The sequence below is a fragment of the Sphaeramia orbicularis genome, chromosome 1 (assembly GCF_902148855.1).
Source record: "Sphaeramia orbicularis chromosome 1, fSphaOr1.1, whole genome shotgun sequence".
NCBI classification, from domain to species: Eukaryota; Metazoa; Chordata; class Actinopteri; order Kurtiformes; family Apogonidae; genus Sphaeramia; species Sphaeramia orbicularis.
In genome coordinates this window covers 45,054,518-45,069,749 of record NC_043957.1, presented here as the reverse complement: position 1 = coordinate 45,069,749, position 15,232 = coordinate 45,054,518, and the positions used below count along the sequence as shown (strand labels likewise).

At 35.8% G+C, this 15,232-nt stretch overlaps 1 protein-coding gene and 2 long non-coding RNA genes across 4 annotated transcripts; 2 read left to right on the top strand and 1 right to left on the bottom strand.

Annotated features, from left to right (window-relative positions):
- Positions 1-2,446: 2,446 nt before the first annotated feature.
- On the top strand, positions 2,447-4,383 carry LOC115423050 (integumentary mucin C.1-like). Of its 2 annotated transcripts, none has more exons than XM_030139764.1 (3): positions 2,447-2,588; positions 2,694-2,780; positions 3,827-4,383. In XM_030139764.1, the coding sequence occupies exons 1-3, from the start codon at positions 2,538-2,540 to the stop codon at positions 4,205-4,207; spliced, it is 519 nt and encodes a 172-aa protein (XP_029995624.1). In that variant the 5' UTR covers positions 2,447-2,537; the 3' UTR covers positions 4,208-4,383. The 2 variants fall into 2 exon arrangements, with proteins under 2 accessions (XP_029995624.1, XP_029995617.1); XM_030139757.1 differs by having other exon boundaries at positions 2,694-2,786.
- A 2,043-nt stretch (positions 4,384-6,426) lies between these two features.
- On the bottom strand, positions 6,427-7,296 carry LOC115423129 (uncharacterized). Its single transcript, XR_003935909.1, has 4 exons — positions 7,252-7,296; positions 7,100-7,173; positions 6,966-7,022; positions 6,427-6,729 (listed from the first exon to the last, which is right to left on the bottom strand). It is a non-coding gene; the product is annotated as an uncharacterized LOC115423129 (long non-coding RNA).
- A 5,757-nt stretch (positions 7,297-13,053) lies between these two features.
- LOC115423135 (uncharacterized) lies at positions 13,054-13,800 on the top strand. The gene is made up of 4 exons (XR_003935910.1): positions 13,054-13,111; positions 13,227-13,292; positions 13,415-13,459; positions 13,601-13,800. It is a non-coding gene; the product is annotated as an uncharacterized LOC115423135 (long non-coding RNA).
- The last annotated feature ends 1,432 nt before the right edge of the window (positions 13,801-15,232 follow it).

Here is a 15,232-nt window from a genome sequence, read left to right as displayed (position 1 = left end):
TTATAGAAATAATAATAGTTTGATACAGATACATAATATAATAGATAGAGATATAGGGATATAGAGATATAAAGATAGAGATAGAGATATAGAGATATAGATAGAGATATAGAGATATTGATAGATATAGAGATATATAGAGAGATGTATAGAGATATAGCGATAGAGATATAGAGATATACAGATATGTAGAGATATAGAGATAGAGGTATAGAGATATAGAGATATAGATAGAGATGTAGAGATAGAGATGTAGAGATAGAGATATAGAGATAGAGATATAGAGATATAAATAGAGATATGGATAGATAGAGAGATAGAGATAGAGATATAGAAATATAGAGATATAGAGATAGAGCGATAGAGATATAGAGATAGAGATAGAGAGATAGAGAGATAGAGAAAGATATATAAAGAGATATAGATATAGAGATATAGATAGAGATATAGAGATATAGATAGAGAGAGATAGAGATATAGAAATATAGAGATATAGAGATATAGATAGATAGATAGATAGATAGATAGATAGATAGATAGATAGATAGATAGATAGATAGATAGATAGATAGATAGATAGATAGATAAATGCTGACCCCGGAGGGTCTGAAGGCCGACAGTTGACCTGATGAGATGACAGAGGCAGGCAGAGAACTTCAGGGATGGTATGATGGTTGAGTCTGCAGCTCAAGGAAAAACACCATGAGACTCACAGCTGGTATGCAAACAAAAATCAATTGCCTATGAGCACTACAGTAGGTAGCAGTGATAGAACAATCTGGAGGAGACTGGATGAGAAGCAGGGGTTGGTATTCCACTTGAGCTGATGAGGTAATGAGAAGCAGGTGTGGTCGTTTACCAACATCAAGGTGTGCTTCATGCATGCTGACAGGAGACAGAAGGGACAGCAGAAAACACCAGTGGATAACAAATAACAGAGCACATCCCTCTGAACGGGAGCTTAGTGTTTCAGATGAAATCCTCATTGAGGCTGCGGTCCATAATTAAAGACAATATATATACAGAGATGCCATGAATGTGTAAAAAAATATTAAAATGGCCTTTTCAGCTTCAGAAGTTGACTGTGTTACTCTTATGAATACACAAGGCTTGGACCCAAATGCACGAGACTGACACAGAGCGACTTAGTTTGAGTTTTTATTTACTGAAATTACTGAATCAACAAAAAATATCTTCACAACAATTGAATCAAAATTAACACAAAAAAAATCTTCTCAATCAAGATATCAAAAAAATTCTAACAAAACAATCTTCACAAACGTGGTATCAAAAAGTTAACACCAAAATCTTCTCAGCCAAGGTAAAAACAAAAAATATGACAAAAAGATCTTCACAAATGTGGAATCAGTAGACTTATAAAGTGTAACAAGCAGCACAGGAGAAGGTCAAGGGAGCTCCAGACATGGCATAGCATGAGAGACACACTGACAACAGTCATGAGGAGAGGAGGGTATATAAAGGGTAGAGAGGTAATGAGCCCCAGGTGAAGACAATCAGGGAAATCAGGGAGGACACAGACAGCGCAGACACAGTGGACACAAATGAACAAAACCCCTCATCAAAATAAAACAGGAAATGAATTAAACCAACTAACATGAATTACTAGCACTACTGAGGGCGGTGCGTCACAGTTACCTTCAGAAATGGAAAAAGAGATGATTAAAATTGCATAACTGGAGCTGAAAGAAGTTATTCATGACTGCTAGAGAGATAGTTTTTTCATTTATTTTTTAGAAGTTTATTTTATGTTTCTCATGATACATTTTTTGGATTATTAAGTCATTTAAAACTAATTAAAAGTATTATGAATAGTATCGCAAAAGCTGTGAAATTGCTAAAGGGTGAGTTAAATGGCAGTTGAGTTTGATTGACATATCACTGTTCAATCATTTGGATGGTGTTTTTTCAGTCCTGTCCGTTCCACAGGTGACTAGATTTTTTTTGTTTTTTTTCATTTAATTGATTGGTTGTAATCGGGGTGCGAAGTGGATTTTAAGCAATATAGTAAAAAAATGCTCCAAGAAAACATCTGGCACCCCACCTTTAAGTGCATATATATTCCCTTCTTTCTTGAGTCTGTTTGCTCATACAAAATGAAACACAATTAATACAGATTAAAAATGAATGCTATTTAATTGTGATTAATCAAAATTAATCCACAGCAACCCTGTGATTAATCTGATTAAAAGTTTTAATTGTTTGACAGCACTAATTATTAATAACAGTATTCATTATTCTTAATAGTTTGGAATGTTGTAATGCCAAGAATAAATTATTTGGAGATTAGCAACTAATGTCTTATGTAATTGCTGTCTTGCAATAATGAAGCATGACTAAGACAGTTGTTTCAATCTGTGAGTAATCTGTGTTTCTCAATATCAGATATAAGTATCAGAGCTTTAAAAGCAGGACTACACACATCTTCACACAGTATAAGTGAGTACTGAACGTTATACAGGTTCAAGCCATATCAATTCTGTGGTTCATTGTAGGGTTCTTCTAATTTTACAGAGACAATGAAGCTCTTATGTTACACAGTTTTACTTTTGTCAGCAGTGGCTGTTCATGTAAGTTTGACCACAGACAGATGTGAATGGACACACAGATCCACAGATGCTGCTGCTGGTCTCTGTGAAGTGTTTCTGAGTGAGTTATTTATTTATTTTTTTTAGTCTCAGGATGAGTGGACAGTGACAGAAACACCAGGAGAAGATGAAGGGGCAGCAGGAGACTGGCCACTTCAGCATCCTGGACATCCAGTAAGGGTATGCCATTTCTCCTCTTGTTCGTACTCTATAACAAGGTGTTTGAGTTGACTAGTTGTAACAGACCAGTGCTGCTTGTTGTAGTCAGATGAGTTGCTCCCTGGGCTTCCAATCAGGCTATTTAAAAGACCAGGAAATGGAAATCCACAGGAACATATTAACATATGATCACATATTACAGCTAAAATAGGTTAAATAATATTTTATAGAGTACATTTGTTGAGTGAATTACTTTTTTTTATGCATTTATCATTTCAACCTAATATAATAACTACATTTTTTTTGTAAATTCAAGATTTCATAATCACACAGGGTAGTTGAGGTTGTCTTCTCTTACTTCTTGTAAATATACAACTTAACTGTCTGAAATAGGTTTAATTTCATAATTCTGACAAGGATGTTTAACCCATAAAGACCTAGTGCTGGTTTTGTGGTAGTTCTCGGATTATTTTTTTCTCTCTGTTTAACCTTTCTTAAATGATTTATCACCATTTATCATATATTATCCTCTCCATTTTGCATTTTTTTCAGTGAAAATCAGGTGTTTTCCTATATTTATTTTACTGAACATGTACTGTCATTTCCCAGTTTGGGATAAATAAAGTACATCCATCTATCAAATCATCATGCTAAGATTACATTTGAGGCGTATTATACCAAAAACAGACAAAACGTGAGAAAAAGTGACTTTTTTCTCTAAAATCTATCATTAACTGAACATAAACCCAGTGTCTCCATCCACTGTCACTGATCCAACTCCATGGGTTTTATTGGTGAATCAATGCTGTAGAAGATGACAGTGTTTCCATGTTCACTATGGAGCCTCTGAATGTCCAAATGGGTATCTGATGACCATGAAAAGATGACAAACTGTATTTTACACCAATTATTTATGTGGATTAATAGTATTAGTGGATCAACAGGTATTAAACATTTTACATCAGTCCATTGTTTGGGTCACTGGTGTATATTTGGGTATATTGGTTGGTATATTTGAAGGTCATACTAACAGGAACATACTTCTCCTGTGCTTCAAACAGGATCCTGACTTCAGTTCTTATGAGGCTGGACCCTCTCATCCTCAGTCCATCAGACACAGAGGTCCTCCAAGACATCACAGGCCCATGATGAAACCCAAAACTGATTTAATTTGGCAATTAAAATGCATTTTCTGGAAGCTTTTCCCGCACCTGAAAACTACAACAACAGTGGCTACTGAAACTACACCTACAACTGCTACTACTACACCTACAACTGCCACTACTACACCTACAACTGCCACTACTACAACAGCTTCAACAACTACTACTACAGCTGCAACAACAACTACTCCAACAACCACTACAACTACTACTGATCCTAGGGGGGATTCTAGGATCCGACCAGTGAGAGAGCTCAGAAAACACAAAATATTGTTTTAGAAAATAAAAACAGTAACTGCTTCTTCGTAAAAGTATTCAGTTGCTTTTGCATGTTTAACAAGGAATCCACTTCTAACATTTTTCTCCTCTTCCAAACATTGTATATTCACACTCACTTCACATGTAAATCACTTTATTCTTAGTCTTTCCTGCCGAATAAACATTCTATAAAATGATGTGTACTATTTGTGTTATTTTAATGTATAAATCTTGTAAGAAGTTTTAGTAAAACCTGTATTTTTCTTTCTTTCTTTCTTTCTTTCTTTCTTTCTTTCTTTCTTTCTTTCTTTTTGTTTTGAGCTGAAGAAAAAAAACTTTTATGTGAACAAGGAACTAATAGCAGAGCAAATAAATTAAAAAATAGAGGTGATCAAGACAATATAATAACTGCCATGTACACTGGGAATAACAAAATAAATGTTAAATAGATTATATAAAGCAGCATTAAATGAAGCCCATTTATTTCCACGTTCATCACCTTTTCTGTACTCCAGCACCTCTGAGTTGGTCAAAGCATGTGAATTTTTTGAAACTGTCTGCTTTTCTGTATGAATTATTCATAAAATGCAATCTGATCTGCATCTGAGCACAAAATTCTTAACCTAATACCACACAAGCACTGATATTATGTCTTTACTAAACACAGCTATTAACATTCGTAATACCAGTTCATGCAGAAAACTATTCAATTTCAAAGGGTTCTCATACTTTTTCTCACCACTGGCTTCACCATATTTCACAGCATTAACTGAACTATTTCATTTAAATATATTTTATTTAATGGCTTTTATATTCCAATGGAATATCAAATAATGCAATGAGAGGAACACACTTGGAAAATTTCTTTGTTAACTAAGCAAAACTTTTTCTAAAAGTTTGATAAAATAAAAAAAAATGTCATTCACATTTTGCTCCCAAAAGATGATGGCAATTCCATCTGTATGCATTTTAGTACATCATTCACTTCTCTCTCTGTCTGAAAGAAAGAAAGAAAGAAAGACAGAAAGAAAGACAGAAAGAAAGAAAGAAAGAAAGAAAGAAAGAGAGAGAGAGAGAGAGAGAGAAAGAAACACAGAAAGAAAGAAAAAGAAAGAAAGAGAGAGAAAGAAAGAAAGAAAGAAAGAAAGAAAGAAAGAAAGAAAGAAAGAAAGAAAGAAAACCATACTACCATACTCTTTTCCATACTATGTCCACTGTTTTTTTTTCTCATAACAAAACAGTAATCAATTGCATAGTATATTGACACAATTTGCAATCAGAGATACTTCTGGTTTGTTATAACCAGTGTGGGAACCAGTATGAGAACATTTGCCTTTGCAGTGGTGCAAACCTCCTGTGGTTGTAAACATAGTGGAGTGACTAATGCCCTGCCCATTGTCAATATCTGACACCCAAAACCAAATTCACTGTTCATGACCTGTCTTACTTCCTTATACTCCAAGTATCAGTGCATGAGCCAAATTCCGTTGTGTGATTTTGCTTTTCTTGTTGTTGTTGTTAGTGTCCTATGTATTATTCCCACTAGGAAATTTGGGCTCTGCATTTTACCCACGCTAATATTCACCACACTTAGTATTAGCATTACCATTAGGCATGTTAACAGCCCCCTTTTTTGTGTGTGTGTGTGTTTGTGGGGGGGCTAATAATGAGGTGAGGAGGCGTTTGTTCCAAAAAAAGGTTGAGAACCACTGGTCTAAACAAAGCATTAGTCATGAAGTTATTTTGTGACTGCTTTTTTCAATAGCAAAATTTAAAAAAAAAACAAAACAAGAATCAACCGAAAAAAATTCATTTGTCGTGCTAAACATATTTAGGGTGTTTTTTTACTCATTTTTTGTCTCTCCCACAATGTTTTTCCTCTCTCCTACAGTGTCCAGTACAATTACATGCAAATTGACAATTATGCAAATTATGCAATGATGTCATTTAGCAACTTCTAGTGACTTTTAGGACAGCCAATAGCGACTTTCCATACTGAGGAGTTGGCAACACTATTTCATCTTTGAGAAGCTTGAATCCTCAACAGAAAAAAGATATGAATTGAAAATAACCATAGCTTTATTATTATTATTATTATTATTATTATTATTAGTTTATAGGAATTTGATGTATTCTGCATTGTAATGGTATTGATTTGAAATATAGGTTTTAATATGAAATTTCACTGATACATATTCAATATTGAATTTGAATTAAAGAAAAAAAAAGGTCAGTCAACATACTTTTTGGTGATGTTTTTTATTTAGCAGAAAACTCAGAGAATCAAGGACATTTTGATCCACATGTTTGACCAAATTAGAGTAGAATAAGTGTGAAGAGAAAACAGGAGAAAAGAGAAAAATGGCAAAGTGATATTATCATGTTGCATTTGTTATCGTTCACTTATTGATCTCTGGTTACATTTCAGATTGTATTTTAATAGGAGGAGTTTAGCCTAGGAGCCTCTGGAGCAACTGCAGCAATGTCTGCAACTGAGGCATCAGAGTGGTGGTGGCGCCGGCAGCCACAGTGGTGGTGGTGGTCTGTGAAGTTTAAAAACAAGAACCAAAATGTCAGAAATATTTCTGATCACATACACATGGAGAGGATCATTCTATAGTAGATATTTGTTAAATATTAATCATGTCCTGAATGTTGTAATCTTGAAGTAGAGGATATCACCTCTTTGGAGGAACTAGAGCATGCGAAACAGTTATGTGCCTCCTGGCATCCCTGAAAAACCAAAGAGCAATGTTGAAATATTCAAGTAAAAAGTCACCTCTCTGGAGTTAGAGCCAGAGTCAGAGCGTGCCAAGCGTTTATGTGCCCTCTCCGTCTGAAAAAACCAAAGAGTTACAGTTTGTTATTGGTTGAATGTTAGAAGACCACAGATAGTGTCTTTAGTGTCTTTACCGGAGAAGCCAGAGCCAGGCTCAGGAGGCATCCAAGCACAAGAGCTACCTTCAGCATGGTTTCAGTGATCACTCCTGTCAACAAAGATCCAGCTTATCAATAAACAGTCAATTCCTAAATCTAAAATCAAGACAAAATATAAAGTTGAATACCGTCAAGTGTTCAGCAGACTGTCTCACGGATGATGGAGGTGGTTGTTGTAATGTTTTTCAGGGTGTTCAGCTGGTCTTATATACAGTTAGAGCACGTCATTTCATCTCATTTGCATACAGACCTGTTGGGAAATTGTGATTATTAGGAAAACATCCACCTCCACATTTCTAGGTGTGGTTATAGAACAAAGAAAACAGGAACCAGACCTAGAACCATGAACATGGTATGATAAAAAATTCCGATTTTTAATATTTAAGAAATAATGGTCTACATCCCAATGGAGGTAAAGCACTCACTTAAATCTAATTATTGTCATTATTTTGTACAGTCAGAGAAACAATCTAATATTTACTCTCCACCCGTCAGTAATTCTCAGATTGGAAACCAGACATGGAATTAACTGATAACTCAAACATTAAACAGGATCAAACATGATTGATGTAATGCTAATTTCTGTGTTTGCTATAATAGTTGCACAAATCGATTAATAACCCATTCAGACAACTCAACTGGACTGGGTTAGCTCTTTTGAAAATGTTTCGTCTCTCATCCAAGAGACTTCTTCAGTTCTAAGTTAGTTATTAGAAATTAAAAAGTCTCTTGGATCAGAGACAAAACGTTTTCAAAAGAGCTAAAACCAGTCCAGTTGAACCAAGAAGAACGACCAACAAGAATCATGACCTGGGTTAATGGGAACCTACACAGCCATCTGTTTTTAGATTTGTTTTTCTGACTGTTATTTATTATAGGAGCAGGTGGAGGTCATTTCTAACTGAATATTATAGATATGAACTTCTGATGTTTCATCATTGATGAAAATATAACCATAAACCTGCTGCTAATTAGTTCAAGTCTTGGTCACATTAATCATTCTGAGGCACTTTTCGAGGGATAATAGGGGATAAATGACATGTTTAATGAATTTGGTTATTTCTGTCTTTGGTTTTTGATGATATCAAGTAGAAAATATATTCGAAACTGTGTCTTTGGCAACAGGGCACACTGTTGAACTGAACTTTCACTGATGTATAGATTTTAGATCTTGTCTTAATTACCTCCGCAAAGGAGGTTATGCTTTTGTCGTCGTTGGTTTGTCTGTTTGTCTGTCTGTGTGCAAGATAAATCAAAAAGTTATGGAGGGATTTAGATGAAAATTTCAGGAAATGTTGATACTGGCACAAGGAACAAATGATTAAATTTTGGTGGTGATCGGGGGTGGGGGTGTGGGGGGGGCACGGAGGCCCACTGATCTGCCTTGGCGGAGGTCTGCGTTCTCCGAGTGCTTCTAGTTGTCATAATTTTCTCGTCTATGAATTAGAGGTTAATCACGTGGGTTTCAACCAACAGTCTTTACAAAATATTTGTTTATTCAGAGAACTGAGCCACTTCCTTCAAACTAAATGGACTGTGGTCTCCCTCTGAGGTCCACAGCAGCTCAGTACTCACTCTAGTGGTACTAAGTGGTATTGTAACAATGATGTCCTGGGTCTGGCTAATAGTTCAATACATATTCTTGCGATACAATACCATGTATTATTGATAAAAACCATAATGATAAATTTTAGGTCTTTTTTTATATTTAAAGTACAGATAATACAAGTAGCTCCTTTCAGAGTAAATGGTTCACTGCAATATTTTGGTCTTTGATAGTGTGTGATGTAAAGAGGTAATCCATCTGTGGTGTTACTTTGTAAATGGCTAGCAAAAAGAATCCTTCTGCCTGCATCCATTTTGCTGCAATCTGCTCCTGAAATCTTACAGTAAAGGTCTGTTTCATGCATTGTTCTTGTCTCATTACAGCCACTGTCACTAGTGTTGCCCCATTCTGAGACACTACTGTGGAGTTTCTCATCTCCAAAGGAGCCGCCTGTTTTCTCCACTTACAAGCAATGTCTCTGGATGCAAGGTTTATTATGAAACCATCTGTCTGAACGGGCTCATTAATCAATCTCTACTGCAATCACACCAGGGTTTCAAAAACCGTAGACACCTGTTTGTCATCTGAAGCACATTTTGGAATGTAAAACATGTAAGGTGTTTGTTCCAAAAAAGGTTGAGAACCACTGGTCTAAACAAAGCATTAGTCATGAAGTTATTTTGTGACTGCTTTTTTCAATAGCAAAATTAAAAACAAAAAAAAACAAAAACAAGAATCAACAGAAAAAAGTTCATTTGCAGTGCTAAACATATTTAGGGTGTTTTTTTTTACTCATTTTTTGTCTCTCCTACAATGTTTTTCCTCTCTCCTACAATTACATGCAAATTAACAATTATGCAAATTAGGCGATGATGTCATTTAGCAACTTCTAGTGACTTTTAGGACAGCCAAAAATTACTTTCCATACTGAGGAGTTGGCAACACTTCCAGCAGTTTCATCTTTGAGAAGCTTGAATCCTCAACAGAAAAAAGATATGAATCAAAAATAACTATTGCTTTATTATTACCTCTGCCAAGGATGTTATGTTTTTGCCGGCGTTGGTCTGTCTGTCTGTCTGTCTGTCTGTCTGTCTGTCTGTCCGTCCGTGTGCAAGATAACTCAAAAAGTTAGGGACGGATTTGGATGAAAATTTCAGGAAATGTTGATACTGGCACAAGGAACAAATGATTAAATTTTGGTGTTGATTGGTGGGGGGGCAATGATCTGCCTTGGCGGAGGTCTGCGCTCTCCGAGTGCTTTTCTAGTTATTATTATTATTATTATTATTATTATTATTATTATTATTATTATTATTATTATTATTAGTTTATAGGAATTTGATGTATTCTGCATTGTAATGGTATTGATTTGAAATATAGGTTTTGATATGAAGTTTCACTGATACATATTCAATATTGAATGTGAATTAAAAAAAAAAAAAGTCAGTCAACATACTTTTTGGTGATGATTTTTATTTAGTAGAAAACTCAGAGAATTAAGTACATTTTGATCCACATGTTTGACCAAATTAGAGTAGAATAAGTGTGAAGAGAAAACAGGAGAAAAGAGAAAGATGGCAAAGTGATATTATCATGTTGCACTTGTTATCATTCACTTATTGATCTCTGATTACATTTCAGATTGTATTTTAATGGGAGGAGTTTAGCCTAGGAGTGCCAGGAGCCTCTGGATCAACTGCAACTGCAATTGCTGAGCCGACAAAGTGGTGGTGGCGCCAGCAGCCGCAGTGGTGGTGGTGGTGGTGGTGGTGGTGGTGGCCTAAAAACAAGAACCAAAATGTCAGAAACATTTCTGATCATGTACACATGGAGAGGATCATTCTATAGTAGATATTCATTAAATATTAATCATGTCCTGAATGTTGTAATCTTGAAGTAGAGGATATCACCTCTTCGGAGGAGCTAGAGCATGCGAAACAGTTATGTGCCTCCTGGCATCCCTGAAAAACCAAAGAGCAATGTTGAAATATTCAAGTAAAAAGTCACCTCTCCGGAGTCAGAGCCAGAGTCAGAGCCAGAGCGTGCCAAGCGTTTATGTGCCCTCTCCATCTGAAAAAACCAAAGAGTTACAGTTTGTTATTGGTTGAATGTTAGAAGACCACAGATGGTGTCTTTAGTGTCTTTACCGGAGAAGCCAGAGCCAGGCTCAGGAGGCATCCAAGCACAAGAGCTACCTTCAGCATGGTTTCAGTGATCACACCTGTCGACAAAGATCCAGCTTATCAATAAACAATCAATTCCTAAATCTAAAATCAAGACAAAATATAAAGTTGAATACCGTCAAGTGTTCAGCAGCCTGTCTCACGGATAATGGAGGTGGTTGTTGTAATGTTTTTCAGGGTGTTCAGCTGGTCTTATATACAGTTAGAGCACGTCATTTCATCTCATTCACATACAGACCTGTTGGGAAATTGTGATTATGAGGAAAACATCCACCTCCATGTTTCTAGGTGTGGTTATAGAACAAAGAAAACAGGAACCAGACCTAGAACCATGAACATGGTATGATAAAAAATTCTGATTTTTAATATTTAAGAAATAACGGTCTACATCCCAACGGAGGTAAAGCACTCACTTAAATCTAATTATTGTTATTATTTTGTACAGTCAGAGAACCAATCTAATATTTACTCTCCACCCGTCAGTAATTCTCAGATTGGAAACCAGACACGGAATTAACTGATAACTCAAACATTAAACAGGATCAAACATGATTGATGTAATGCTAATTTGTGTGTTTGCTATAATAGTTGCACAAATCGATTAATAACCCATTCAGACAACTCAACTGGACTGGGTTAGCTCTTTTGAAAATGTTTCGTCTCTCATCCAAGAGACTTCTTCAGTTCTAAGTTAGTTTTTAGAAATTAAAAAGTCTCTTGGATGAGAGACGAAAAGTTTTCAAAAGAGCTAAAACCAGTCCAGTTGAACCAAGAAGAACTACCAACAAGAATCATGACCTGGGTTAATGGGAACCTACACAGCCATCTGTTTTTAGATTTGTTTTTCTGACTGTTATTTATTATAGGAGCAGGTGGAGGTCATTTCTAACTGAATATTATAGATATGAACTTCTGATGTTTCATCATTGATGAAAATATAACCATAAACCTGCTGCTAATTAGTTCAAGTCTTGGTCACATTAATCATTCTGAGGCACTTTTCGAGGGATAATAGGGGATAAATGACATGTTTAATGAATTTGGTTATTTCTGTCTTTGGTTTTTGATGATATCAAGTAGAAAATATATTCGAAACTGTGTCTTTGGCAACAGGGCACACTGTTGAACTGAACTTTCACTGATGTATAGATTTTAGATCTTGTCTTAATTACCTCCTCAAAGGAGGTTATGCTTTTGTCGTCATTGGTTTGTCTGTTTGTCTGTCTGTGTGCAAGATAAATCAAAAAGTTATGGAGGGATTTAGATGAAAATTTCAGGAAATGTTGATACTGGCACAAGGAACAAATGATTAAATTTTGGTGGTGATCGGGGGTGGGGGTGTGGGGGGGGCACGGAGGCCCACTGATCTGCCTCAGCGGAGGTCTGCGTTCTCCGAGTGCTTCTAGTTGTCATAATTTTGTCGTCTATGAATTAGAGGTTAAAGTTAATCATGTGGGTTTCAACCAACAGTTTTCACAAAATATTTGTTTATTCGGAGAACTGAGCCACTTCCTTCAAACTAAATGGACTGTGGTCTCCCTCTGAGGTCCACAGCAGCTCAATACTCACTCTAGTGGTACTAAGTGGTATTGTAACAATGATGTCCTGGGTCTGGCTAATAGTTCACTACATAGCCTTGCAATACAACATTATGTATTATTGATAAAAACCATAATGATAAATTTTAGGTCTTTTTTTTATATTTAAAGTACAGATAATACAAGTAGCTCCTTTCAGAGTAAATGGTTCACTGCAATATTTTGGTCTTTATTGATAGTGTGTGATGTAAAGAGGTAATCCATCTGTGGTGTTACTTTGTAAATGGCTAGCAAAAAGAATCCTTCTGCCTGCATCCATTTTGCTGCAATCTGCTCCTGAAATCTTACAGTAAAGGTCTGTTTCATGCATTGTTCTTGTCTCATTACAGCCACTGTCACTAGTGTTGCCCCATTCTGAGACACTACTGTGGAGTTTCTCATCTCCAAAGGAGCCGCCTGTTTTCTCCACTTACAAGCAATGTCTCTGGATGCAAGGTTTATTATGAAACCATCTGTCTGAACGGGCTCATTAATCAATCTCTACTGCAATCACACCTGGGTTTCAAAAAGCCTAGTCACCTGTTTGTCATCTGAAGCACATTTTGCAATGTAAAACATGTAAGGTACCCACATGATGACTGTGATTGGCTCAAAGAACATATATATATGCTGCTGGACTGAGTAATGACTGGAAATACAGAAGGCCTGAACAATCACGAAGGTAAGAATAAATTACCCTGCATAGGTATGGAAAGGAGAGGATCATTGCGTTTTGCTGCTGTAGTGAATTACTGTGACTTTCAGGTGATGAAATCCTTTGAACCTCTTTTTTTCAGATGCAAGCGGCTGCAGTGAAGATATTTGCTCTTGCTTTTGTCATGATGCTGGTCTCCAGCTCTGTGGTAAGAATACACCTGATCAATCAAATGTTCAACAAGGACACAATGTGGATTTTATTTTTTTATTTTTTTATTTTTTTAGCTTTTAGCATTAATTAACTAAAACGCATTTCTTACTTTTGAAGGCTTATCCTGGCCATGCTATTGAGAAGCGCTCTAGTAGTGATGAGGTCAGTAATTGGGTTATCTGTGGTGCTGTAATTCACAATTTTACATTTACTATGCTCTAACTACCAAGATATACATATGAGTTCAAAATTAAATAAAAGTTGAAATTAGTATTTTAGTCTGTTTTATTTTTATTTCTGCAGAATCGTGGCTCTACCACCAGCAACAACCTCCTGTCTCAGCTCACCCAGTTGACCACCCTGGTAAACATCATCCAGGCCATCAGGAACTTAGGATAGTATGATAATGGATGGAATAAAAAATATGAATTAAAAAAAAATAAAACAAACTTCCATATTCAGACTGTTTTTTTCTTCAGCCAGTTTGAACAAAATGTGAACATGGAGTTTTTTCTTCTTTGTCCCACTGCACAAATTCTGAAAATATAATAAATAAATACTGTGTAGACACAAAAGACTGGTTCTGTTGAAGCTTATATAATTTATAAACCCATAGTCTTCTGTAACAACACAGCCTGTAACATTTTCACTTTAAATATCAGAATACTCCATCATAGAAAATGAATGACATGGGCATTAAGGATGTACATTGTTGCCCATAATGTTGGAATTGTTTGTTTTGAGACACATTGCTATTTTTATTCCTGTTTCTAGACATCAGAAATCACCTTTGGCAAAGTTCAGTGATTACATACTAAGTCCCAGTTACACTTTATCTACCAAGAATAAATCACACTGTCACAATCATTTCATGGGAAGAGGTAAAAATATTTTTCCAACTTTCTGGACAACAGTGTATTTGTATTTTGCTACCGTGTATGTTGGTCTACATAGATGCTAAATATGAAGACTACTGCCACCCAAACAGATTTCAGACAGACAAGATCTGATACAGATAAAGATTTATTAGTCCCTGGGGGGAAATTCATTGAGATGTTCTACAGTAACGCCACTGCAGCTTAAATCATAATTCACAGATGTATAATATCATAATAGGTATGTGGTAGGTATTTGTCTCACCGTTTGATATTCAGACTACATCTGATAAGCAAAGAGACAAAAATACACCTTCAAAATTAACTTCACACTGACTGACGCCACTTCATTTCAAGAATGATGTGGACCTCTTACAGACCACAGAACACACATTTAAATACTAAAGAAAAGAAACTTAAACAAAAAGTGGAGATCTGAGATATGAGATGGAGACACTTCCATATTATAGACACATAACAGTCATATTCATATCACATTAATGCAGTTTTTTTAAACACAGACATGAGCGTATCTGTCTCATCATGTGTCTAAATATTATGAGCCACCAGTTCTCCACTTTTACCAACAGTTATATCTCACAAAATGGCACTTCCCTCACTTCTCATTTTGACACCGAGAATGTAAAACCAGATTTTTTATACACTTTTGATTGAGCTATTTTGGCAGAGGAACACTAAAAAACAAAGTCAGAGCAAAATAACAAGACACTAGCTTCATCTGTGAATATAAATGAAAGTGGCCTGACATGTAAAAGAGACCTTCACATTGCAATTCTGTCACAGAGAACTATGAGAATAAGAGCAAGTATTGTTTATTTTGTATTCAGTCCTGCAATGACAGTCTACACTGTGCACAGAGCTATGTAAGTATGTTGTATATTCATACACTTTGAACACTAAACATACTGCATTGGACAGTAACTATAGTACAATACGCAGCGGACTTCTTGCTTATAACACCCTGTAAAACCACACGGTTTTTGTTATAAATCAACAGACAATTGTTACCCTGGTCCCCGAAGGGCAGGCAAGGGGTATT